General features: G+C 38.8%; 7 protein-coding genes and 4 long non-coding RNA genes across 16 annotated transcripts; 7 read left to right on the top strand and 4 right to left on the bottom strand.

The window, feature by feature from the left end:
- Nucleotides 1-202: 202 nt before the first annotated feature.
- On the top strand, nucleotides 203-1,331 carry LOC124202086 (cuticle protein 18.6-like). Its single transcript, XM_046598351.1, has 3 exons — nucleotides 203-291; nucleotides 373-450; nucleotides 550-1,331. The coding sequence occupies exons 1-3, from the start codon at nucleotides 286-288 to the stop codon at nucleotides 1,084-1,086; spliced, it is 621 nt and encodes a 206-aa protein (XP_046454307.1). The 5' UTR covers nucleotides 203-285; the 3' UTR covers nucleotides 1,087-1,331.
- Nucleotides 1,332-3,623, bottom strand: LOC124202085 (chitotriosidase-1-like). Its single transcript, XM_046598350.1, has 4 exons — nucleotides 3,277-3,623; nucleotides 2,714-3,175; nucleotides 1,734-2,639; nucleotides 1,332-1,625 (listed from the first exon to the last, which is right to left on the bottom strand). The coding sequence occupies exons 1-4, from the start codon at nucleotides 3,392-3,394 to the stop codon at nucleotides 1,453-1,455; spliced, it is 1,659 nt and encodes a 552-aa protein (XP_046454306.1). The 5' UTR covers nucleotides 3,395-3,623; the 3' UTR covers nucleotides 1,332-1,452.
- Nucleotides 3,624-5,078: 1,455 nt separating this feature from the next.
- On the bottom strand, nucleotides 5,079-6,149 carry LOC124202088. The gene is made up of 3 exons (XR_006877908.1): nucleotides 5,668-6,149; nucleotides 5,458-5,583; nucleotides 5,079-5,390 (listed from the first exon to the last, which is right to left on the bottom strand). It is a non-coding gene; the product is annotated as an uncharacterized LOC124202088 (long non-coding RNA).
- A 304-nt stretch (nucleotides 6,150-6,453) lies between these two features.
- LOC124202084 (chitotriosidase-1-like) lies at nucleotides 6,454-8,952 on the top strand. The gene is made up of 4 exons (XM_046598349.1): nucleotides 6,454-7,167; nucleotides 7,269-7,730; nucleotides 7,805-8,551; nucleotides 8,625-8,952. The coding sequence occupies exons 1-4, from the start codon at nucleotides 6,951-6,953 to the stop codon at nucleotides 8,795-8,797; spliced, it is 1,599 nt and encodes a 532-aa protein (XP_046454305.1). The 5' UTR covers nucleotides 6,454-6,950; the 3' UTR covers nucleotides 8,798-8,952.
- Nucleotides 8,953-9,444: 492 nt separating this feature from the next.
- LOC124202083 lies at nucleotides 9,445-10,174 on the top strand. Its single transcript, XR_006877906.1, has 3 exons — nucleotides 9,445-9,578; nucleotides 9,720-9,821; nucleotides 10,041-10,174. It is a non-coding gene; the product is annotated as an uncharacterized LOC124202083 (long non-coding RNA).
- Nucleotides 10,175-10,665: 491 nt separating this feature from the next.
- LOC124202068 (pro-resilin-like) lies at nucleotides 10,666-11,417 on the bottom strand. Its single transcript, XM_046598342.1, has 3 exons — nucleotides 11,318-11,417; nucleotides 11,133-11,231; nucleotides 10,666-11,069 (listed from the first exon to the last, which is right to left on the bottom strand). The coding sequence occupies exons 1-3, from the start codon at nucleotides 11,327-11,329 to the stop codon at nucleotides 10,782-10,784; spliced, it is 399 nt and encodes a 132-aa protein (XP_046454298.1). The 5' UTR covers nucleotides 11,330-11,417; the 3' UTR covers nucleotides 10,666-10,781.
- Nucleotides 11,418-12,364: 947 nt separating this feature from the next.
- On the bottom strand, nucleotides 12,365-13,102 carry LOC124202069 (pro-resilin-like). The gene is made up of 3 exons (XM_046598343.1): nucleotides 13,004-13,102; nucleotides 12,838-12,936; nucleotides 12,365-12,756 (listed from the first exon to the last, which is right to left on the bottom strand). The coding sequence occupies exons 1-3, from the start codon at nucleotides 13,007-13,009 to the stop codon at nucleotides 12,469-12,471; spliced, it is 393 nt and encodes a 130-aa protein (XP_046454299.1). The 5' UTR covers nucleotides 13,010-13,102; the 3' UTR covers nucleotides 12,365-12,468.
- Nucleotides 13,103-14,888: 1,786 nt separating this feature from the next.
- Nucleotides 14,889-16,122, top strand: LOC124202061. The gene is made up of 5 exons (XM_046598333.1): nucleotides 14,889-15,068; nucleotides 15,161-15,334; nucleotides 15,395-15,475; nucleotides 15,622-15,750; nucleotides 15,869-16,122. Exons 1-5 carry the CDS (start codon nucleotides 14,945-14,947, stop codon nucleotides 15,991-15,993), a joined length of 633 nt encoding a protein of 210 aa, XP_046454289.1. The 5' UTR covers nucleotides 14,889-14,944; the 3' UTR covers nucleotides 15,994-16,122.
- Nucleotides 16,123-17,770: 1,648 nt separating this feature from the next.
- LOC124202080 lies at nucleotides 17,771-20,379 on the top strand. Its single transcript, XR_006877904.1, has 5 exons — nucleotides 17,771-19,410; nucleotides 19,489-19,576; nucleotides 19,642-19,719; nucleotides 19,801-19,986; nucleotides 20,052-20,379. It is a non-coding gene; the product is annotated as an uncharacterized LOC124202080 (long non-coding RNA).
- Nucleotides 20,380-20,535: 156 nt separating this feature from the next.
- On the top strand, nucleotides 20,536-21,940 carry LOC124202060 (cell wall integrity and stress response component 1-like). Its single transcript, XM_046598332.1, has 2 exons — nucleotides 20,536-21,134; nucleotides 21,216-21,940. The coding sequence occupies exons 1-2, from the start codon at nucleotides 20,991-20,993 to the stop codon at nucleotides 21,744-21,746; spliced, it is 675 nt and encodes a 224-aa protein (XP_046454288.1). The 5' UTR covers nucleotides 20,536-20,990; the 3' UTR covers nucleotides 21,747-21,940.
- A 521-nt stretch (nucleotides 21,941-22,461) lies between these two features.
- Nucleotides 22,462-25,311, top strand: LOC124202079. Of its 6 annotated transcripts, XR_006877900.1 has the most exons (7): nucleotides 22,505-22,817; nucleotides 22,881-23,022; nucleotides 23,107-23,327; nucleotides 23,846-24,049; nucleotides 24,120-24,258; nucleotides 24,316-24,532; nucleotides 24,941-25,311. It is a non-coding gene; the product is annotated as an uncharacterized LOC124202079 (long non-coding RNA). The 6 variants fall into 6 exon arrangements; XR_006877898.1 differs by having other exon boundaries at nucleotides 22,462-23,022; nucleotides 24,941-25,309; XR_006877899.1 differs by having other exon boundaries at nucleotides 22,506-23,022; nucleotides 24,306-24,532; nucleotides 24,941-25,310.
- The last annotated feature ends 242 nt before the right edge of the window (nucleotides 25,312-25,553 follow it).

Here is a 25,553-nt window from a genome sequence, read left to right as displayed (position 1 = left end):
TTGTGTAACGGTACTCGTTCACGTGGGGGAGGGAAAGAAAACCGGAATTTAGATTCACTTTCCCCGCTCATGCGTTTTCGTTTTCTAACGCCCTTTTCCGGATAGCCACACACATACTAGTTAGACATTGTTATCGCATCAGACGTGTTTCGACGGTATTCGCTTACATTCAACGCGGGAACATTCGTGGCACTTTTTAGTATATAAAGAGAGCCAATGGCAAGTCAAATGCATCAGTTAGTCATTTACATCTTTCTTGCTTAGTATACAAATTCTCAAGTCAACATGAAGGTAATAATTTCAAGTGTTAATTGATTTTTGGATGAAATAACCAATCTAAATTTTGATTTCTTTTTATTCATTACTGTACAGGTCACGATTCTCGCTCTGTTTTTCACCGTCGCTTCAGCTCAATATTATTCCAAGCCAGCCTACTCAGCTCCGTCTTATGTGAGAGTCAAAAACAGATTTTAAAATTCCTACTAAATTATCCCCCTGTTATTAAGATATCCGTTTGAAAACTAACGAATCGAATTTGTTGAATTTCAGTCTCCTATGCCCTACAACTTTGCATGGGGCGTTAAGGACGATGCTTCGTACAACAACTATGCGCATTCTGAGAACAGCGACGGAAAGGTGGTCACCGGATCGTATCGAGTGGCCCTGCCGGACGGCCGCACCCAAATCGTCTACTACAGGGCAGACAGCAACGGATACGTGGCGGACGTAAAGTACGAAGGCGAGGCTAGATACCCCGAAAACAAGCCATCCTACTCTTCCTATTCGGCCCCGGCCTACAAAGCCCCGTCTGCACCAGTCTACAGGGCCCCAGCCGCTCCTGCCTACGTCGCTCCTCGTGCTCCTACTTATGGATCTGTTTCAGCGCCTTCCTATGGATCGGTTTCTGCACCGGCCTACAGAGCACCTGCCGCCCCTGCTTACGTCGCTCCTCGTGTTCCAGCCTATTCTGCTCCTAAAACGCAAACGTATAGAGCCCCAACAGCTACTGGCAAAAGGGGTTCTGTTGCTGCGCCAGGCTACAACACTCAGCAACAATGGCCGATTTCTTACAGTCGAGGTGGTTAGGATTGTTAACAAGACGTAGTCAGGTTATTAATGATATTATAAAATGTAGTTTACTTTTGACATCTACTAGCTAAATATTTAGGTAGAAATCAATGAAGTGATTACTGATTATATGTGGCTATGCCATTAGATAATTCAAAATGTTAGGAAAATTATTACGAGCAAAAACTTAGGCCTATACTTGACAATCTTTGTACAAATTACTATCAATATTTGAAATATAAAATGAAACTTTGGTTTCAGAATATGTGTAGTCAGTAACTTATTGTTTTATTGATTTAATAATTCTTTCAATCCAATCAACCCCAATATTTTCTTTTCCCAGCCAATTATGGAATTAAAAAAAAGAATATCGAATGTTTTCACTTAACCACTGATGGTGCATTGCACGTTAGCAGGCCAGTCGCAAACCAGCAAAGTTGGATTGAAGTACAACCCGCTACCACATGCCATCTTGAACGCTTGCCCGTTAGAGCAGGAGTAGAAATTGGAACATGAAGCAGGATCTGGAAACAGTCCGCTGGGAGATGGGCAAACGACTAATATAAATAAGATAGTGAATTATTATGATTGACACAGAAGATGCAGTAAAAAGATCATCCATTTCATTAAAAAAACAAGAAACATTCAAAGTAAAGTAAACTTACAAACTCCAGAAGATTTAGTTGTTGTGGGTTTGGTTGTAACAGTAATGGGTTTAGCTGTCGTTGAGGTAATACTTTTTGTTGTTGAAACAGGCTTTATGGTTGAAGACAATTTCGTTGTTGTTGTCAGTACAGGTTTTCTAGTTGACGACTTAGTTGTTGCTGTTGGGGCAGGTTTTGTTGTTGAAGTCAACTTCGCTGTGGTTGAAACAGGCTTTGTCGTTGCTGGTGATTTTGATGTCGTTTTAGTTGCAAGGGTGGGACTTGAAGTCTGCGGGCTGGCTCTCGTTGTTGTGGTAATGATGGTTGCCGAACCATTTGTCAGGATACTGTAAATGGCTGTTATGACAGGATTTGCTCCAGCACCGCAAGTATTCTGGAAGTCGTCCAAACTTATGTCCCACACCATTCCGCCGCCCAATCCCTTTGATAAAATGTATTTCGACTTGACAATGGCCATGGCTGGATCGTCGTATCCGACCCATGTTTTCGGGCTTGTCGGTGAAACAGCATAGGGGCCAATAGCTTTAGTGGGATCTTGGACCACTTGCCAACCGCTGGATCGAACAGCGCTGCAGATTTCGTAGTAAGCCAAAAAGCCAGCGGTTGATGTAAAGGGACCAGCAGCCCCTACACCGGAAGCGGGAGCTGGTGGTGCGATGGTACTGGAAGTCAGTTTCCAACTCATTCCGTATAAAGGTATTCCCATATTGATTTTGGAGGCTGGCATTCCTTTGCCAATCCAATACGTCACTGCGAAATCGGAATTGAAATTGGTCGTCTCTCCTGAACGCTTGAGGAGAGGGGAATGGTGATCGGCCACGTTGGGCTCCCAACCAGCTCCATGAAAGTCGTACGTCATCAGATTGATGAAATCTAAATTCTGATTCATGCTAGCAACATCGTAACCTGGAATTAAAGTTCATTTACAATAGGAAAGATTTAGAAAAAAACATTAAATTGTTTCCAAGCTTAGTTAATACCTGCGTCAATAGAGGCGGCTGAAGCAGAAACGGCAGCAGTCAGCAAATATCCCGACGACTGAAAGGCGTTCCTAAGAGCTACAATCAAATTCTTGAACCCAGTCTTATCTGCTGCGGTGGATGGGTATTCCCAATCCAAATCCAACCCATCGAATTTGTATAGTTGCAGGAAAGCCACAGCCGAACTGACGAATGTGTTGATGTTTGTGGTGCTGGACACAAGCTTCGAGTATTTGCCAGTGCCATCGTTAGAATCGTTCCAACCTCCCAGAGCAATCATCACCTTCAACTTGGGATTTTGGGTTTTGAGTGCAACAGTTTTTTGAAAGCCATTCAGAGAGATGTCGGCCCAGTCATCGAAGATTTTGATTTTGTAAGTCGTGCCATCAAGTACAGCAAAAGCGTACACTATGTGAGTACACAAGTTCGGATTGATATTGTCCACGGTGTACTGCCCGGCGCCTACACATTTTCATAACAATTTAAAAGTAAGTAATGAAATGTATTTTGTAATTCAAAACAGTGCAAAACAAAGTTAACTTTAACAAAATTACTGTAATTACCTGTACGGTACCGCGACCAGTTGGGGAAGTAGCAGACCATTCTGGAACTTTGGGCGTCAATGCCTGGGTATGATCCGAACGCCAAAAGGCCCATCAGTGACAACAGCAACATTTTCATTCTCGTTTCGGTGAAGGGTAGAACTTCAACTGCGGACGAACTCTGGGATGTGCATGGCTTTTAAATTCGTTTCTACGCCAGCTTTATTTTGAGCAGACTCGTTCTCTGTCCATATTGCCCATTGTTCTGAGCTGTAGCTCTGCTGCACCGTCTGTCTACACATGTGACACACAAAATTATAACGAAATTTGTAACAACAACCCCATATCCGTTTCTTTATGATACACGTCACCTAGTCAAAAGCATCCACGGAGTTGTTGTCGTTATAACGCCAAAATGGTCTACCGTGCAACTGCAAAGCGCGTATAAGCGCATGTGTGTTGCCAACCAGCTTTCAAACTACGGGGGCATTTTTTATCTTGATTAAACTGTTTCGAGCCGAGCAGTTCCACATTTCGATTGACGTCATAAAAACGATACAATAGTTTTACATCGGCCGAACAGATGTATACAGACTTTTTTTATTTGGTTATAACCATTACCCAATGCTATTCTTTCATAAGCACCTACAGAAAAAAACAAATTTCAGGTTAGAAGCCAAACGAAGCAAATTTTGTTCCTAATACCTTTTCGTTTGTTTAAAGAATCTGCGAGTTCAGATGGAAACGTAGGGCATTTTGTTCGAGTGTGACAAACCTGAAAAATAAAAAGTTATTTACTCAATTTCTCGATCAAAGCTTCTGTTTTACGTATCAATGATAACTTATAAGCCCTACTATGTTTCTAACATCCGACAAAGCATACTTCTTTTTTCTTATTTTGAACCCTATATTTTTAAAAGTGTCCGGCTTGTTTCACACGTTTTCAAACCGAAAGAGAGGGGGGGGGGGAAATAAACAAATGAAACAATCAGTGACATCTAGGAACAGATAATCAACTACCCTGTCTTAACGCGCCACTTTTTTTTTCAAATTTTTAGCTACCTGCGCCTGCGTTAGCAAGGTACACCCGAAGGGCTGTTAAGTGATAACAAAAATAGAATATGACCTATCTCCTGCTGCAACCAGGATGGCTCTTGTTTTCGTTGAGAATAAATTCATAAAATATGTATATGCTTTCGCTTCTTCTTTTCTTATCAGGCAACCTAAGATTTTTATAGAAAAGTAGCGGAAATAAGTGGAGAAGTGATTATCGAATGTCTACGTTGGGATTTGAACCCTGGACACCGGCGTGCCAACTTGAGACTATACCGCTAGGCTACCAAGTAATGCAATTGAGAAATGAAATATTGTTAGATATTCTCAGCCAATACTTTTTAAGGATATGTATTATTTCCGGAAGTAGTTAGATCAGGATATGCGACCATGGTATAATGGTTATAGCATCTAGCGTTGTACGAAAATGTCCCGTGTTCGATTCTCACTTCCGCCACATTGTCTCCCATTGTTGTTCCTCATATCGCTCTGTATAAATTAACTTTGTATGTATGTATGTACCAACCCTTACTAAAACCAACTACTAACTATTAACTAACACACCGACTACTAAGTACTAACTCTTAATATGCGCGGCATATTTAAAAACAAAAAAAAAAACTTGAGATAAATTCGTTGGGGCAAGTCAGATCGATTATCATCGTAAGACGTGGGACACTCTTGTACGCCGTAGTACTCGAGGGTTGGCTACTGCTGTAATAGACCGGTATGAGAGATGGCGAACCCTGAACGAAAAAGCCTTTTGAATTTCAATTTTTATTTGAACGACATTAAAATACCCTTTAACTAACTCGACATGAAGCAAGAATACGAGAAAAAAAAATTAGAAACCATTCGGGTAATTGCAATTCAAATTGCCAAAAATCGTCAAAAATGTGAAAAGCGAAAATGGTTAACTTTTAGGACGACCATATGAAAAACTAAAATTAAACGCTTGAACGTTTTTTTCAAGGTGTTACTTTTTTAAGAAAATAAAACGTATTTGGAAAGAAAGCAGTTGTGTCAGGAGCTTCAGGGCCGTTTTAGCACCAATATTCTAGTAAATGTTACTACAACTTAGACTAAACAAACATCACTCATTACATTTTAGTTGAATAAACTTAAATAGAAAGCAACTTAGAAACTTACATGGTCGAGAGTAGCTAAGATATCCTCCCAGGATGGTTTCAGATCCCAATGGATTTCAGTAACCATTTTCCAATGACTATTCTCTTTAAAGAGAATCTCACCACTTGGATATTCCCACACATGGACCTATATGGATCAATACAAAAGGAGATTTCTGCATCTTGATTTCTTGACGTCATCACAATATTCAATAGATACAAATTTTCTTACCCTCCAGCCTGGTTGTGTAATTTTATTCGTGCCTTTACATGGTGTATAGGCTGATTTTCATCTTTCCTCCATGTTGAAAAAAATACTGACGAGTTGCCAATATAACTAAAATAAGGGAACACTTCATTCATTCAGGCACATGCAAGAACAGCTGAGCTTGTATGATGCTGGACACGTTTCATCCTATCTTTTCATTGTTATTGGTTTTTTCAATTTTTGTAATTCACCGGCAGTATTAAAAAACTGCCATTGTCGTATAATTGAATAACAGATATATAACCAAATTCTTGGCAAGGTTCACGTGTTTTGGCTCTTCACGGCTTGTACGTTTCCCAAGTTAATAAACGCTTAGTTCTATCAAGAAAGAGTTTTAACACATTTTTTGACACTTTCTGTAATCTATAACCACAATTTCTCACTAAAACAAGCATACAAGAAATAACGAAAGAAGCGTGACAGAAACCTTCGCGTCATTCGCTCGACGTCGAGCGTCGACAGCTCGATATGAAAGAATTGCGCGGAAAATAGCAAAATAGCCAGATCTCACAATAAGCGTTTGTTTGCAGTTGCAAAGTGAACAAAAGAAATTAGAAAATTACGCCAGGAAAAATATATATACTTTTACATGAAAAAGTTTTCCAAATTTCCACAGATTTCCACAGACAGATTTTCAAATAGATTTTCTACTCGTAATCTCTTGTTAACGATGTGGCATGTGTGGATGTCAGACTGTCAGTCGATCGTGTCGATGTCGATTGTCGAACGACGATATCTATTCCTAACGTTCTTGTTTCTTCAAGTTATAAGTGAGAATTTCATCGTGTAGTTAACTAAAATTTCCACAGTTGAAATGTTTTATGATGTTGGTGCTAAGACCGTCGGGTCTGATACAACCAAATCAACAAAACAACGAATTTTATATCACTTTATTCAGAATACTACAGATGTGAGCGGCTAATGACCTATCCTTTTGTATGGTTCCATGACGTCAATCGTAATGTGGCACCGCTACGAACAATTTTACATAAAAAGGATGCCCTGGATCGTTGAAAGACAGCCGGTCACAACATATGAATTTTACACGATAAAAAAAAAAGAAACTTTGGCATGGTAATAACAGGCATTTTCAATGATGCTTTGGGCTGCAGTCAATGTGTATGTAGAAACGAATATGGGGTTATTGGTTTACTACACATTTTATAACACATGTGTAGAAACTAGACAGACGGTACACAGCTACAGCTCAGCATATAATTGCCTATAGAAAAAGAACGAGTCTGCCGATGAAACAAAGCTGGTTAAACAGAGAAAACGATTATATAAGAGCAGGCACATCCCAGAGTTCGTCCGCAGTTGAAGCTCTACCCTTCACCGAAACGAGAAAGAAAATGTTACTGCTGTCGCTGATGGGCCTTTTGGCGTTCGGATCATATCCAGGCATTGACGCCCAAAGTTCCAGAATGGTCTGCTACTTCCCCAACTGGTCGCGGTACCGTATAGGTAATTACAGTAATTTTTTAAAGTTTACTTTTTTTTTGCACTGTTTTGAATTACAAAATACATTTCATTACTTACTTTAAAATTGTTATGAAAATGTGTAGGCGCCGGGCAGTACACCGTGGACAATATCAATCCGAACTTGTGTACTCACATAGTGTACGCTTTTGCTGTACTTGATGGCACGACTTACAAAATCAAAATCTTCGATGATTGGGCCGACATCTCTCTGAATGGCTTTCAAAAAGCTGTTGCACTCAAAACCCAAAATCCTAAACTGAAGGTGATGATTGCTCTGGGAGGTTGGAACGATTCTAACGATGGCACTGGCAAGTACTCGAAAATGGTGTCCAGCACCACAAACATCAACACATTCGTCAGTTCGGCTGTGGCTTTCCTGCAACTATACAAATTCGATGGGTTGGATTTGGATTGGGAATATCCATCTAGCGCAGCAGATAAGACTGGGTTCAAGAATTTGATTGTAGCTCTTAGGAACGCCTTTCAGACGTCGGGATATTTGCTGAGCGCTGCCGTTTCTGCTTCAGCCGCCTCTATTGACGCAGGTATTAACTAAGTTTGGAAACAATTTAATGTTTTTTTCTAAATCTTTCCCATTGTAAATGAACTTTTATTCCAGGTTACGATGTTGCTAGCATGAATCAGAATTTAGATTTCATCAATCTGATGACGTACGACTTTCACGGAGCTGGTTGGGAGCCCAACGCGGCCGATCATCATTCCCCTCTCCTCAAGCGTTCAGGAGAGACGACCAATTTCAATTCCGATTTCGCAGTGACGTATTGGATTGGCAAAGGAATGCCTGCCTCCAAAATCAATATGGGAATACCTTTATACGGAATGAGTTGGAAACTGACTTCCAATACCATCGCTCCACCAGCTCCCGCTTCCGGTGTAGGGGCTGCTGGTCCCTTTACATCAACCGCTGGCTTCTTGGCTTACTACGAAATCTGCAGCGCTGTTCGATCCAGCGGTTGGCAAGTTGTCCAAGATCCCACTAAAGCTATTGGCCCCTATGCTGTTTCACCGACAAGCCCGAAAATATGGGTCGGATACGACGATCCAGCCATTGCCATTGTCAAGTCGAAATACATTTTATCAAAGGGAGTGGGTGGCGGAATGGTGTGGGACATTAGTTTGGACGACTTCCAGAATACTTGCGGTGCTGGCGCAAATCCTGTCATAACAGCCATTTTCAATACTCTGACAAATGGTTCGGCAACCATCACTACCACAACAACGAGAGCCAGTACCCAATCGTCAAGTACCCTTGCAACTACAACTACAACCAAACCTGCTTCAACCACAACTAAACTCAGCACTGTAACAACCCTGTCCACAACAACTGCAGCATCTACTGGAATCTGTAAGCTGACATTTTTCAAACAATTGATCATTTTACTATATTGCTCAGTCAATCATTCATTATGTTTTTGCAGTCGTTTGCCCATCTCCCAGCGGACTGTTTCGAGATCCTGCTTCATGTTCGAATTTCTACTCCTGCGCCAACGGATATGCATATAAGATGGCCTGCGGTACTGGATTGTACTTTAATCCAACTTATCTCGTCTGTGACTGGCCTTATAACGTGCAATGCACCAGCAGTGGCTAGAAGAAAAAAAATTCTGAAATTTTTTGTTTAATCATTGGCTGAGAAAGGGAAACGCTGGGTTCAATTTGAGAAATCTTCAAATATTTTAAAACAGAATATTTAACTGATGTAACAGTATTGATTATTGAATACACTTTTCTAAACCGAAATAAAAATTTACATGATTGACATATTTGAAAATAAATCAGAATACTCCCATCTATTTCTGAGTTTTTTTTTTTTTTAATAATCCTTAATTCTCAAATTATTAAGTGGCGAATGAAACGTATCGGAAATAGATTTATTCCTTCTTGGCTTCCAAGAGGGCCTTGGGGGTGGGGGTGAATGTTATTAGGGCGGGTTTCATGCAAATTTTTATTTGAATCTTATTATCCGTCCATCAGGGTGGGCTTAATCAAATTTGTTGAGACGAACAATTTGATATGAAGATAATCCCCGACCTGGGGAGGGGGGGGGGTCTTACCGGGGAATTATATACCAAACAGAAATGATATTAGATTTCAACTAAAACTTATTCCCTTATCGTTTTTGAGCGGTTTTGGATTTTGAGAAGGGAGTTTAATTTTTTATCATTTCTAATTTCTATCGATATCGTTTTATTGTAACATTCGTAAGCATGCTGATTAGAAGAAAATTGGACAAGCAGACGACATGCTTTCGTGTGGTCGGTTTAGTTAAAAATTTGAAAAAGTCAGAGGGCAACAAGTTAAACATTATATTCTTATAGATTTATTTGTATTTGATTACCGACTTTACCGTCATACTCCATCCTGTTTAGCGGGTAAATAAGACTAAGAATCTTCCTGTTACAAATTTGTTAAACGTTAGTTCCTGACTAGCATTTATCATGTGCTGATTGCCCTGTCAACGTATCAATGTATGGCAGTTTGTTTGCACTATATAACCTTTTTCTTTTTTGCAGATTTGAGGCCAGAACCAGCCATAATAAACCTCAAGATATGCAAGCTTTGATTGTGCAGGTCATGAACCTGTCATGAACAACAATCTGAAGATCATCGCTTGGGTAATGACTAATGATTTCCTTTACTTTTATTGGCCTGAGACCTTCTAGATATTTTAATGGTGCATTACCTGCATCAATGCAGTGTATAATATGTAATAAACCTTTCATTCTCCCATTTATTAACAATGAGGGTTTACCCAGTGTCTCATTTTCAACTTTCCCGACTTGTTGTTTCTATGTCAATATTTTTTCGTAACCCATTTTCTATTTTTTATTTAGATAAAAAGCATCCCATTACATTGGAATGCAGTTGTATGGATTGTCAATCGAGTTGATGCTCTTTCTTTTTCCCCTTTTTTTAAATGTCCTTGTGTATGCCCATGTGAATGTGGGTGTATTCACGAGGACACCCTTTCAATTCCCTTTCCCTCCTGATGTAATTCAACTCTTCAGCGGATGGATGGAGCAACTGTAGATGCCTGGCCGTATTTCCCAGGCATAAAGGTAGGACAAAATTGGTCTCTACTTTTCCTTTTTGGCAATTTTTGGTGGCGTTGATTATAAATTGTTATGTAGTCACGGATAAGAGTGTTTATTCCTGAACTAGGCAGTTGACTGGAACTGTTTTGAGTTTTCTCTCTCCGTTTTTGTTTAAAGGGTTCACTAAAAATCTTATTCGTCGAACGACTGCAGATCAGGCCTGTTTTTGTTTTTTGCGCCTCGCAACTTTTTCTGTGGGAAAACCATTACATTCGAAAATATTTGAACTTTAAACACTTGAAGCAAAGTGCAAAAAAGACAATTTTTTGACCAATAGGGACCTGCCACCACACCGGCAGCACCTCCTCGTTTTAATTATTATTTCCCATTTTCATTTAATTTTCGATTGATTTAGTCAGTAAGATTTAGTTCAATATTTTATTCAAATTGTCACTCTTCTAGAAATAAGTTAATCTCTTATGATATGGCTCCGTATATCGAAAATTAATTTAGCCGGGTCGTTTTATCGTAACTTTTTGTTTAGTAAGCTGGGTCCTCCGAGTAGGCGGCGGTATAATCAGCAGTCTTATCGTCCGAGGTGTAAGTTACTGGATCATACGCTGGGTACTGGGCTTCACCAATGTACTTGACGTCAGCGGTGTAGCCGTAACTGTCGGCCTTGTAGGTGACAATCTGGGTGCGGCCATCGGGTAAATCAACGCTGTAAGATCCGGTGACCACCTTTCCGTCGCTACTCTCCGAATGAGAAAAATCGTTGTAAGAGGGCTCGTCCTTAACGGCGTAAGAGTAACTGTAAGCCTGAGGAGCCTATAACGTTATCCGTTAAAAATTAATTGGTGAATTAAATGAGAAATGGTGAAAACAACTTACGTAATTATAAGAAGATTTGTCATAGGTGGCTGGGTAAACGTCTGGATAAGAAGTTTCGGCAACAGCTACTGCAGCTACCAATGCGACTAATACGAAAAACTATGCGAGAAAAGACAATTGCAAACATTTTAAATTTATTGCATAATAATTCGGTGATAGCGTTTAGGTTATTTTGTTCCACTCACTGTCATCTTCATATTGCGGCTGGTTGGAACTTGTTTCTGTTGCTGGTTGACGCTTCAGTGGAGGGTGACTAACTGTTGTCGATACCAAACAAATCCTTTGGTATTTATACTCGAAATTCTTTGTTAAAAAACCAATGCCAGCCATTTCCCACAAAACAAAATTCGAAAGTGAATCTTAGGTAAAACGCGTGAGTATATTAATTAAATCTTGCAGAAAAAGACCAATAAGACAATGTGGTTTCCCATCATCGTTTTTAAACCTTTCTAAAAATATCAAGGTTGATAATTGGTTATGTGTTGGTCAATGGTCATATGCTGCGGTACATTGCGATCGAGGAAGAATGATAGTATAGCTTACGACATCCCACGACTACGATCCGAGTTAGGCCGTATTATGTCGATAAACATCAGAGACAGGAAACCCCGCGCAGATTAAAATGTAGTCAATAACATTCTTTATTTAGAATTATTACAGCGATCCGAAATTGTCACACATCATTTCTTAACAGTTAGGGTTGCTGCAACAAGTCTTTTAAACTATAACTTTGATCCATTCTTTTATTATTATTTTTTCTTGCTGCTTGCAGCTTTGCCAGCCCAATTCCGCTTTCCGCCATAAAAAAGGGGTGTGGCTCTTTGATAGAACATAAGAATGTGAGAGAGCCACATTCAGCAGCGTCAAATAATAAAAGAGAAATTAATTTTTCACAATTGTTTCTGCCGTGCTGTTTTGGCGGAATACTGCGGACTAGTAAAGTGGACGACTGGTAAATGCGAAGCCTTCAAAATGTCTAGACGAATTTAATTACGCTTTGTGTTAGATTCGACATTCTCCCTCATCTTAATTTACCATTTTTTCTAAGTCATATTATTCATTTATCTCATTGAAATAATAATTGACGATCTAAAAATGATAAACGGAGATTTTATTTTTCATATTTTGCGACTGACTAGTTCTATTATTAACTATTTTTTAAAAATTCGTGACGACACGGAGTTATTTGTGCAGGTATAATTTAAAAAAAGTAATTGCTTTCGATATTTTAATTTGTTTAAAATTTTTCGTTTATTATAAATAAACTCTGTGCCTTATTCCCATTTGGTTATCATACCAACAAAACATAATTCGATAACATAGAATTTCATTTATTCTAATACACTGGGGCTTTGTAGACAGGGCCGTTGTAAGCCGGAGCTGCTGCTGGATAATAAGCACCGGAAGGCTTATACTCCGGGTATTTGGCTACCCCCTCGTACTTGACATCGGCGACGTATCCGTAGCTGTCGGCCTTGTAGTTGACGATCTGAGTTCGACCGTCGGGTAGGGCGACACGATAAGATCCGGTGGTCAACTTGCCATCGCTGCTCTCCGAGTGTGCGTAGTTGTTGTAGGATGGAGCATCGTTGACTTCCCAGCCGAAACTGTACGGCTGTGGGGGCTGTTTATTCATACAGCCAAAACAAACAAACATTTCAAAACCAATTCTGAATTAAAGTCTTAATTTCATTTTGAAATTTACGTAATCATATTCCTTGCTGTAGGCCGGAGTCGGGTAAGCCTTGGGAGGGTAGACATCAGCAGCCAATGCCACAGCGACCAAAACGGTGAGAATGACAACCTAAAATATTAAAGCGAACATTAATTAACTACACTACCAATTAATACTGATCTTATTGCCATTTTACCTGCATTGTTTTAGAGTGCTGCGAGGAATGAGAGTCGTAGAAGAACTGACGACCAGTTGTTGAGCTTTCTTCTTTATATACCCAGTCGTAGAGCTGCTGGGGTGTGTTCGCATCAATGCAAACAATAAGAACGGAAGGGAGAAAAAGAAAAGGCTAATATGTAAGTCGCCGGACCTGGGAATGTGGGACGTTATGAAGGTCGTATTATCTTTCGAATTAGGACTTTTCTTTCTCCCCATAATCGTTTTGTGTTGAAAGGGGGGAAAGGTGAGTATAGGTGGGAAAGAGAGAGCCCATCATTAGTGAAAGTAAGGCAGTGCGTGATATGGCGAGATGATGGTATTATATACAATCACGAGTTGTGTCATTTCTGGAGCATGTATAGTGTACATGGCTTGCTAAAAATCTTATATACCAGCAGTCGCCCGTCGGGTATATATCCGCGTCAGCTACCACACGCACGCTGGAACAATAAAACCTCTCTATTTTCGGGCGTTTTTCTTATGTACGCATGTCGGAGGTTTCTGGTAAAAGTGAAGAGAAATTTTTTTTTTGTTTCTTGAAGCGTTATATTATTTAATAGGTGGAACAATTCAGATTTAGCAATTAAATAATTCACATCCCAACGTTATTTGGGCCGAATTATTAATTTCTCTTAGACGTTTTATTGCACTTTGATAAGGGAAACACGATTTTTCTCGAGGGGAACTGCGACGATTTTACTGTTCATTCCTTCCGAATGCAAATTAATTCTTTTAAACGAATAGATGGATGAGAAACGTGATTAGATGTATTTCGACTCAGCCGCGATTTTTAAAATTAATTAAACCATTACATGACGATTCAGCCCAAAATTCTACCCGGAAATAAACGAAGAACATTAATCTAAAAAAAGATAATCGGAGAAATTTCTTAAGCAATATGAACGATGATTCTTACTAATTCAAAGAAATTCCTTCGTTCATCTTGTCCAGCTGACTCTGCCTCTTCGAAAGCAGTGAACCATTTGATTTTACCTTGAGAGTATAGATAGCCTTTGCTTATCCACTAAGTTAGCTCACAGTGCAAAATTTTGCTGCTGTCAAAGACCTTCTTGAATGTTTTTCTTGGCTAATATTTAATTACCCACCGTTGAAACACGATATGATCCAATAAATTTTCAGGACGAAACACTTTGCGTGATAATTCTCCATTTGTTAAATTCTGAATCGAATAGGTGAATGATAAATAAGGACAAGAAAGCGCAAGAGTGTAACTAAATGATGCCCTACTCGATTACAGGTGTCAAATGCTGATTGCTTTTTGCGGTCATCAAAAAACGATCCCAAAACAAGTGGCAACTTTGGCGCTTATATCCGACGACGGCCTTCACATAGCGGGAAAATCCCTACTAGAAAAAGGCGTGACTGAGGAAAAAGGCAAGCCGCACTACATCTTTGATTTATGTGACGTCAATGCATGTTTGTTACACGCTCGGCAGAAATTAAAGGGTTTATAGCGCTGCTATAGCTCAAACAAGTGGTGCTTAGCTTTTAATTTTTAAAATTCTTATGGACTTATCCCCACGTTTGTGTGGTATAACAGCGCAGTAATGGGGTTGTTCATCCCAATAGTCTTGTATTCGTGTTTTTATCTTTTGAAATAATAATATGAATAAACACCCCCAAATTGTTTCCTAAAGTAATTATGGGAAATTTTAGATCAACTCGGCGGCCTCGCAATTCCAGCACGTAGGCAGATACGCTACGTCGACCGAGATGCTAATATATTTCAGCGATATCAGTCTCCAGAACCAAATCGTTGATGTAATAGTAGTGAATTTCCGGTTTAGGACAACTTTGCTGTTATATGGTTCTGCGTATAAAAGACAACGCGTTAAAGGTATTGAAGCTATAGTCTCTTTCTACCTCTGGAACTAGATACAACACTCAAGTTACAACAATGTTTAGACAGTTTACTTGTAACGTTGTTAGTTGTCTCCTAGTTCTCCAGTTCTTAACATTCGCCGTTGTGTCCCCAACTTTAACCGTCAGTTCCAGCGCAGCTAAACTATTCTTTAAACCATGTAATATGGCGACCTTATTTCCATAAGATTTTTCATTTTTTTTAAAGAAATTTATCACTGAGCTAATTGGGTTTCATTCATTGTATTTACAGCTGTTTATTGTTCGGGCGTCAATGTACTTTTAGCCGATCCGACTTCTTGTTCCAACTTTTATTCTTGCACCGCCAACAGATTGGCCATCAGGATGTCGTGTGGAGCTGGAACTTACTTCAATCCGATTTTGCTCATTTGCGACTGGCCGGACAACGTACAATGCAACGTCCACGGTGAGAACAAGAAATATTAAATTATGTTTTTTTTATTAATTGAATTATTGTAAGCACCAGGACAGGATAAAATTTTTGTCAAAGAAGTCAACAGTGAAATATTTAGACCAGACAGTGTTGGACAATTGAGAGGACCTCCGGGTAATAATTTGAAATCAATTATATTATAATCAAGCATGACCTTAAATAAGTTCCGTTTTGGGAAATTCCATCCATTTTATACGCTTAATTATTATCTGTTTCTTTATCTGATTAATTTTTAAATATGGTTCTTTACCCAACTATAGGCATTTATGGCGAAAATGTTGAACAAGGAATGGATGACCCTGAATTTCGCCGAGGAATCTCATCGCCATCAGATGCCCGACTCCTTGGAGTACATTTGAATTTATTATCTTTATTGAAAGGACCAGCAGGTAAATAATAGATTCAACTATTATTTTAATTATCCGAAATGTTCAATAATTCAAAACATTTTTATTTATTTTGAATGAGAAGAATTAATCTTTGACACTTTATTTTATTACTTTATAGGTCCGCCTGGCCCTCCTGGTCCACCTGGTCCGCCAGGACCAGCAGCATCTTCATACGCATCATCGTATCCATCCACATCCCCAGCAACGCCAGCTGGCCGTAGCTTAGGTTATATTAATAATTAGACTGGTGCTGTATGTACGACGCTGTACTGCTGCTTACATGAGGGAATTTCTGTTATGGGTTTTTCATATGGGAGGGAGGTGTGTTTTATGAATAGAATAAAATATACGGGAAATACATGTGTGTAAAACGACAGCTAGAACACAATTAAATATTTACAAATAATATAAAAACGCAACAAACATGTGATGATGAGTAAAAATTTTGAATTTATGAAACGTTGCCGCATAACAATAAACAATTGTAACATTTTTTTCCCGCCTAGTAGAACAGCAGACGCTAAATAGGGTCAGTCGGTTAGGAATTTAGGATCGTAATCGTACTGTGTCAACCTTTGCGTAGTTACCAATCTGTAAGCTGCACCTGTACTAAGTGACATGTTGTGATAGTAGCCTACTAATTATTTGTGTAAATATGTACTCCATAGCACTGCAAACAGTAGGTTTATTTAACCGCCTCATGGCCACAAATAATGACGAAAATGGTTACTATGTAAAGGTGTATCAAGTATCATGCAGCTGGTGGCCTCGTCGTTCCAATAGTCTGTGGTTCCAATGTGGAATGGGGCCATTACAAATCTACCTGATACGCCAAGGTTTATTTGTTTATTCTACAGTCAATTTGTCCATTCGTTTTTTTTTCAAACAGTAACTCAACTTACTTTGACTTGATCAACTCTTTACGTTTTGCAGTCCTTGCTGCATCCCCATTCCACTGATGATGCCCATTGTGACATACATCTTTGTTGGATAATATTCATGGGAATTCGTTTGTATTCATGTATAAGGTATTCTTAAAATATGGTTTTAACATTAATTCATATAATGATAATCGCTTTTCATCATTTTAAAAATTTGATGGTCAATAACTTTATTTTGATGGAGTATGTCGAATATTTGTTTAGTCACGTTTACACCACACCATTTTACTGTGACACTCTAAAATTTGGTTTTGATTACAATATAGTGAAGACCATTCTAAAACATTTCTGTGGAAACCTTTCAAATAAGGTCAAGTGGAGTATTTCAAAGAATTGTAAGCTAGAAAAATGTGTTAAATTGTAGGATTAATGGATTATTATAGGTTTGAAAAAGAAAAATTAATTTAAATATTTTTGATAGGGTCAATTTCTGATGAACATGCAAAGCCCCTGCTGCTGATCCGGTTGAGAGATGACAAATTAAACATTGATAATAATCAGCCCCAACGTTTCCAGCTCCAGCGGTTCAAGCACTAGTACCAGTAGGACTAGTGGGACCACAACCACCACGCCACCTCTTGTGTCGATTGCCACCGCTCTGCACCACCGTGTGCAGTGTGCACCAACGGCGCGTTTTGGCGGATGCACCCACACTACGATGCCCTTTTCTGATGATGTTTCATGAAATAGGTAAAGTCTCCTTCGAAACATTCGTGGAACTAAAAGGTGAATTTTCATACTAAATTTTGAAATTCAAATTCATTTATGTACGTTAAGGCATTTGACTAATACGAGCTCCAATTTTATTTCATATCATAATCCTTTTTAATAATTTTCATTTGAATAGAATGTCGAAGATTTCTTTCGCCATGTTAGCGATGTTGATTCTGTCGCTTTTTTACTGTGACGCCCAAAACATTGGTTTTGGTTACAACGACGATGGAAGCCAATCGGTTGGCGCGGAGTCTTTCTGGGGAAAGTTCTTAAATAAGATAAGTGAAGTGTTAATCAGATATTAAGAAAACCTTCTTAGGTTTAGATATCATAATTGAATTTGAAAATTGATTTAGGCTCAATTGCTGATGGACGTCGTAATCCCTGCTGACGGTCCAGTTGAATGGTCTGTATCAACCTTTGATAGTGATCTTGTTTCCATCGACGAACGGCAGATGGATGAATGTAACGGCTCGGTCATAGCCACCAGTCGTAGCAGTAGCTGTGCCAGCAAACCATGCAGTTGTGCCAGTGCCACAGGTACTTGCACCTGTACTACCACCGGTTGCATTTGCACCGTCGCCCAATGCAATCAAGGCTTCCCAATCATTTTTTGCAGTTTTAGGTGAGTGGAATATTGGGCAAGCTGTGCAGTGGGGGCAGTAAAAAAATCCGGGCACGACTGAGCCAGGAAGCCAGAAAGTATCTAAAAAAAAAACGGCTCCAAAGCTTGTCATGGGGCCGGGGGGATTTCTGTACTTTCGGGATATTCACCAGAATCAAATCATTGATACAAAAATAGCTTTCTGTTACAAACACGTGTGGTGGTAGAGTGCATTGGCTGTGATATCAGCATCCGTATCGATGTACGCAGCAGCATACAACTATAGGACGTAATTACTCGCCTCAGTGATGGCGGGCATAGAGGACTAGATATGACTGACTAAATGTGACTATTCCGTTGCGCCATCTGCAGTATAGGTGAATTTAAACTGATCATTCGACAATTCAAATGGTTTTCCCAGCCTAGTAAAACACATTATTCTATAAATAGAGTCGATTCGTATACGGTTTGCGTTAACATACGTACCCAGCAAACCCATCTACGCTGTACCATCTGTACTTAACGACTTTTTTAGTTCTATTTATCTGTTTATTAGGTAGATTTAGTATTTACCTGTTTTACGTAATTATCCGCTTCAGTGATGGTGGGCATAAGCCTAGATATGACTGACTAAATGTGACTATTCCAATGCACCATCTGCAGTATGGGGAATTCAAACTAATCATTCGGAAATGCAAACGATTTTCCCAGCTTAGTAATAGTAAACAAATTCTATAAATAGAATCGATTCGTAAGCTGTTACTTTTGTCAACATAAACGTGCTGATCTATACGCTGTACCTATAACTGTATAAATTTGTATAGCGACTTTTATAATCCTATATTTATGCTATTAGTACAGGAATAGCACAGGATATTTTATTAACTAACTAACGGCCAGAGAGCTATTTTTGAAATTGTAGAAATGCTTGCGGGTTCATCCAGTATGCGGTATTCCCACGCCGATCCAACTTGCTTGATTCAACTAACTAGCCATCAAAGTTGTGCCTTATATATACTGAGAGTTCCATAAGCAACTTGGTCAGTTCCATAAAGTGCTTCCACTTATTTGGACCTTCAGTTGATCAAGTCTTAGGTTTTAAGACATAACTCGAAACAATTGGCGCATCGAAAGTCAGAATTTAAAAAGAAAATACAGGTATTATCAGTCAAATTGTTTATCCCTGAGGGTAGTACTTGTACTACCAGAAGGCATTAAAGTAAATGCGGGTGTCTGGGTGTGTAGGAGGGGGAGGGATGTGGGGGGAGTGTACGGTGTTCTGGGCCAGGCTTCCAGAACCTTTAATTCAGAATCAGAATAAATTTATAGAAATCTAAACTACTGCATCGATTTTCTTCAAACTTTTTGTGTAAACTTACAGTAATTTATCTCAGCGGATAGGTAAGTTTCGATTCATTTGGTAATACTAAATTTTATTTAATTTTATGCGGATTTAGTCATTAGCTTTTTGTGACTTAGGACAACCACAACATCAATTCGATTGTCTGTTTGTTTTGTTTTTGTTGCTGATTTACCAGTTACCGAACGTCGTCATCATGTTGACATGGTTAGATTGCAATTTGTAATGATTAAAGTAACGTATAATTTCAACATTCCTGTTTCAATTCTTAGGCAAAAGACTATACTATGGATTACCTTATTCATCATTGTCATTGTAATTGTTTCGCATAGCTAAATGCTTCATGAAGGGTAAATCAACACAATATCATTTATTATTTTGAGTTTTCTTACGTATTTTGTTTGCCTAACTAATTTTGTTGTGACGCCCAGGAAAATGACCATGATTTTCATGGTAGTGTATTAAACCATTTCTCTGAGTCACTCACTGATTTTGTTGTGACGCCCAGTAAAATGACCATTAAATGGGTTTGCTTGATTTTCATGGTAGTGCACTAAACCATTTATGTGAGTCACTCACTGATATCAACACCATATGATGAGTAGTCATCATGTAAGGTAAGCACTGAAATAATTTACCATATTTGTAATGCCCTAACGATAAATTTTATTTTGACTGTTAGGCTAATGATTAGAAGTTAGACATGAATATGTATCGTCCTCACCTAAATTTGGATGTGCACATGTCTGTTTCAGAAAGAAAGTTAAGGATAGGAGAAGATGAGCACATTAGCTTAGGCATACCAGTAATTTTGAATCTACGTTGATTGCATCTGTTGGAAAAATGGAAATTTATTTAACATTTGATTTTAACTGAATAGTCGTATGTGTAATATTTTCAAATGCAATCATTGATGTCTTAAAATCTTCGAGAGCTGTGCCGTATCACGACAGAAATGTTTACCTAAATCACATTTTGACTTGGCATTGTTGTAATCATTGTAATTTTTCATTTTCCAATATACCACCGTTTTAACTATTCGTATAGACGCATACTCGCTTTTCCGATTGCATAATACTTAGCACAAAAACAATTCTGTTGCGGTAAGATACTAAGATCCTCTTTTTTCGCGCCTTTTTTTTGGGGGGGGGGGGGGGAAGGGGGTATAGGGGGTAGATATTTATGGACTTGAGTGTAGTTATAGCTTGACTCGCCCCGGAAGTATTCGTTCCGTGCTGTCTGTCAAACAGGTTGATTTACTTGAAATTTTGCTAAAAGATGCCACCAAAATCAAAAGAGTGTTTTTCAAGTCCAAAGGATAAAAAGCGGAGTAAAAAAACGTCAGCAGCTTAAAGCTACCAATTATGAACAGAATAACATTATGGATAATAATAATCTTAGAATTGCTCAACAAAATTCTTCCGCACTACAGATTCAGGTGATTAGTTTAATAGAAAATTACAATAAAACAAAATCTTACGAAATTCCTACATTTTAATTGTTCTGAAAATAAGCAATTTAAGCTTTTAACTGATAGCTTGCCCGTTAATACCCGAGGGCGAACCTGGAAGGGTCTTGTTATCGTATGAGCTTATATTAAATTAAATTTAAATTTAACAGAATGGCAAAGATTTGTTTCTTCATGTTGGCAATGTTGATGTTTTCGCTCTTTTACTGCGACGCTCGAAACGTTGGTATTGGTAACAACGACGATGGAAGCCGATCGGACGGCGTGGAATCTTTCAGGGAAAATCTTATAAATAAGGTAAGTGATGTCTGATTCAGAAATCGGGAAAACCTTCTTGATTTTTTTAAATTGAAATTGAATTTCAACATTCTTCTATAGGCTCGATGGCTGATGGACATCGCCATTCCTGTTGATCCAATTGAAAGGCCTATATTCCTTTTTGCTGGTGACCTTGATACCATCAATCAACGAGTGGTGGATGGAATTAACGGTCGGTTAACAAGCAAGATCACCAGTCGTAACAGTAGCTGTGCAGTGGCCAGCGTGCCGTGCAGTTGCGCCAGTGACACAGGCACCTGCATCTGTACCAGCACCGATTGCACTTGCACCGTCGCCCCCTGTACTTTTAACGCCGTTATTAGTAGTAGCACTTCCGATGGCCTCCGTGCTTCCAGCTCTAGCGGTTCCAGCTCCACCGATGGAAGTAGCAGTAGCAGTAGCGGTAGCAGTAGTAGCCCTAGTAGCTCCAGTACTAGCAGTAGTAGTGATCTATCCATCTCCACTGTTTGTAGAGGAACAACCGCAGTACCTGCGTGCAAATGCTACGTCACAACATGCACTAATGGAGCGTGTTCGCCTCTCAGTACTTATGACAACCCTTCTGCCGCTTGTACTGCTTATTTGGGCTAAAAGCATCAGAGTATTTATAATTGATAAGCATAATGTATCAGTCGAAATCGTTCAGAAGAAGAATGTTTAGCCTAGAAAACCTAAAATATAGCCTACAGTAAAATAATGTTTCTTGATGTCGTCCTTGTGATCAATGAAAAAGACTATTATGCATTTATGTAGCATTGATACAGTAATAAAAAGCAATAAATGAAGATACGTGTTTTTAATTTTTAATGCCAAACTTCAAGCGAGCCTTTAGAATCAAGCGTGATGGGAAAGAGCAGCATTGTTTATTTCTGGAGGGTCTGACGGTTTCGGTCTAAAAGTATTTATTGGCAGATTTCGTGCAAATTTTTACTTTGATCTTGCTTTGGTAGGGGGGCTTTTACCCTAGTTGTATAATATCACGATCCGTTCAACGGAGAGCGGATGTCAAGTGCGGGCGTGTAAACCGCTTTTATCGTTTTTGCGGTTTGGATATATGGGAGGCGCTTTCGATTTCTCAAGACAGAACAAAGAACAGTGGAAAGCTGGAACACAGTCTTCACTTTAGGATAGACCCAAATTGTTTATAGATTATTAAAAAATGCATCAGATAGTGAGTATAATGCAATGATTCTGTCTTCTGTGTTAGTTTTTCTCGGCGATTTTTAAAAATTTGATTTTTTTTTAAATACATCGTCGTTTCTGGAACGTTGCCATCCGAATCGAACGATTTTATTAATTGTCGTCTGCTTCATTGTTTCGTGGCTTTCGGTGCTGGTTGTTTACTGTTTACACAGCAGGCTAATGGTTGTTCGATATCGTAATATTGTTTTATGAATTTTTTGTTATTTAGACCGCAAGGCAAAGCAGAAATGAAACAGACAGACAGTGATTTTGTTGTTCAAGATTAAATTGTGTTGGTGTCGGGGAGAAAGTGCAACAAATTTTGAGAAAACAGCCAACTGTGTTTGTTGTTATTTGAATTAGCATTATTAATGAGGAATCTGATGGTTCATAACTGCAACTATTACCTCAAATGCCCAATAACTGTGACAGAATCAGTTTATTTCTATGCACACCCACAATTCACTGCTTCATAAAAATGTGTTTTTTGTAATCATTGCAAATTATTTTCATTTATCTGTTAACTTCTTCATTTATTCACAGATTAGCAAAGGGACAGCTCACAAATATAGAATGCACCACATTACCACATATGTAAATATTTCAAAACAGATGTTGAAGCTGTTCAAAGTCAAGTACTCTTGAAAGGAATGCTGCATACTTCAATTTTGTTCAACCTCATGAGGTCACACTGTTTTACTACATTTATCATCATTAAAGTTGTGTTATCATTACCTTACTGTGGGAGCTAAAGCTGTCTTTTCTGTAGGTCTGAACAGGCAATGAGAAGGCGGTTAGGCATCAACGTCTGCACACATCGATTCCAGTTGTGTTAGACCAGTGAGTCAAGTGACAACATTTCAGTTGTTTGCACATTGTTTCCCCTTGAGGAGAACATCAAAACCAGAAATGGATTAACTTTACTTTCTGTTCCATTTGGGTCCGAAAATCGATGTGAGTCAACGATCAATAACACTACCGTTAATTAAGGTTTGATTTTCTCAACGTTTTTTCTCTCTTAAGTTTATTTGAAGTCTATCTGTAAGGCTATTGTTCCATTCAATGTATGAGTTCACACAGTCGTTGCTAGTTCAGTTTTCCAAATGCATCCTTTGACGTAGACTTGAAACCCTTTTGTCTCTTTCAAACTTAAATTATCTTATTTACAATAAAGCTTGAAATATTTGTTAGATCATAATTGATAACTCAAATATTACTTTTTTAGAGCTAGTACCTTACTTACTAGTTATGTTTAAATGTGATTTTGTGTCGTATTGCAGTTTTAGAACTCCAAAGACATAGAGTTCTATTTTCGCGTAGTGGAGTTCTATTGTCGGGCACTGGAGTTCCCGACAAAAGAACTCCACTACGGGACAATAGAACTCCAATAAATTCTTGAATAAATTCTTTAATTATTTTCATGATCAACAATAAAACTCGATTGAATTTTAAATATCTCATATGTCCGACAATCCATCCATCCTTGATTCCTTTCCGTTTCCGTACAGTCAAACATGGTAATCGTGGAGGAATCTTTTGGCTCCGTCAGTAGGTGGCTAAAATCAAGTTGTCCCCCAGCCGCCAGATGGCGCGAGTGTCTTTGAGAGGACGAAATAATCGCCATTTTGTTCCGAAACGCTAAGTGAAAAGGTATTCAAAATTTGTTACGGAATTGCGGTGTCGATCTACATTTCCAGCAATGAAATTTAATGGTAAATTCTAGTTTGGACTTTGGATTTCTCAAATGTAATTAATCCTAGACGTTGCTGTGTGAATTTACAGGCATTCTTGCATATAATTTCCTCTTGGCCAAATAATCGATCACGTGGACTGAAACTGCTTTCCATTTTGCAGAAATATCGTCCGTTGTTAGCTGTACCTGTCCGGATGTACGTCTCATCTCACGACGAACACTAAAGAGGTATTGGAGAAATTTTGTTGATCAATTTCCCTGTAATGATGTTATAGATTTTATTAGTTGGTGTTCAGGTTGGAGATCCTGTTGCTCAACTGTTGCAGAATGTGAGAACTCAACAAATTCTGAGCTCCATGGCTGGCATCATGGCCACAGTGGTTTTGTTGCAGCCAGCTGGTGAAAGGTGTGATCAAGTCAAGTTGACTTGCAGCTACTGTATGCATTTTATTGAGCTGGTGTTATCCTGTGAAGTGTCATTGCAGGAAGACTTTTTGAAATGGTAAGTTAATTGAATGTATTGGGTGTAACTTGGGAAGTCTTGCATCTTTTCTTTTTTTTTTTAAATTCAACTGACAAGTTAACTCTGATCTTATGTAGACAATAAGTGGTGCTATTTCTTGCTTCCAAATAATAGTTCCCGTGAAACATAGCGATCAGCTTCCTTTGAGTTAACAACTTTATTTTGATCAAACTAGAACAAAAATTTTCACTCTGTATTGCAAACTTTTTCGAACACTTAAGAATTAGATGTACTTCTTACTTACCTTCTTTTCCTGGGATTTAATCTCCATTTAAAACTTCATTTGCCAATGGAATCTTGGATAAATGTCTGATGTCATTTGTTTTACACGATATCTTTTGCAGCTTAAGTTTGATCATTGAAAATGATATTCATTTTTCCCCATAGGACTTGGTGATACTTAAACAATGCCTGTGCTGTTCAATGTGCAGTGGTTTTGCAGCCTGTTTCCAGTTGAGAGATGTGATTATGCAGCTGATACAGGATTAAAGAAAAAGAACTGAAGTAGCTGTGCTGGTGTTCTCCTGAAATTGCTGTGCCACAAGAGTTGCAGATAGTGTTTGGTTCCTCATAGAAGTCGATAGAAGTTTATTTAAAGAGTCTGGAGATGATCAGCCGCTTCTGCCTTTAACTTATGTAAAACTTCAAAGTTGTAAGAAATATACAAGTCAAGTGCTAAATATGATTTTGTTATAAGTTAAGAGGCACAGCAAACAAAAAAGTTAAAAGGAATTGCTTTATTGTCCCACCTCCACCCACAATTCCACCACTTTTTACAATAACACACATACATACATACACTTTAGTTAACCCGTTGGCTGCCACGCCACACAACCCGTAGGTTGTTCTCTACTCTCTACGCGCCATGTCTGAAGGATCCATGACCAAGGTGGGACTTGCCATTGCTGACAAGTCCGGGCTGACAGGGAAGATGGAATGCACGCATTTAGGAGGCCTCTAGGAGGCCCGTGCTAAGGAGGTAGGGGAACAAAGGCGTGGC

Source organism: Daphnia pulex, chromosome 9, assembly GCF_021134715.1.
Source record: "Daphnia pulex isolate KAP4 chromosome 9, ASM2113471v1".
Classification (NCBI taxonomy): domain Eukaryota; kingdom Metazoa; phylum Arthropoda; class Branchiopoda; order Diplostraca; family Daphniidae; genus Daphnia; species Daphnia pulex.
The sequence above is the reverse complement of the archived record's forward strand: the minus strand, read 5'-3'. Positions and strand labels throughout refer to the sequence as shown.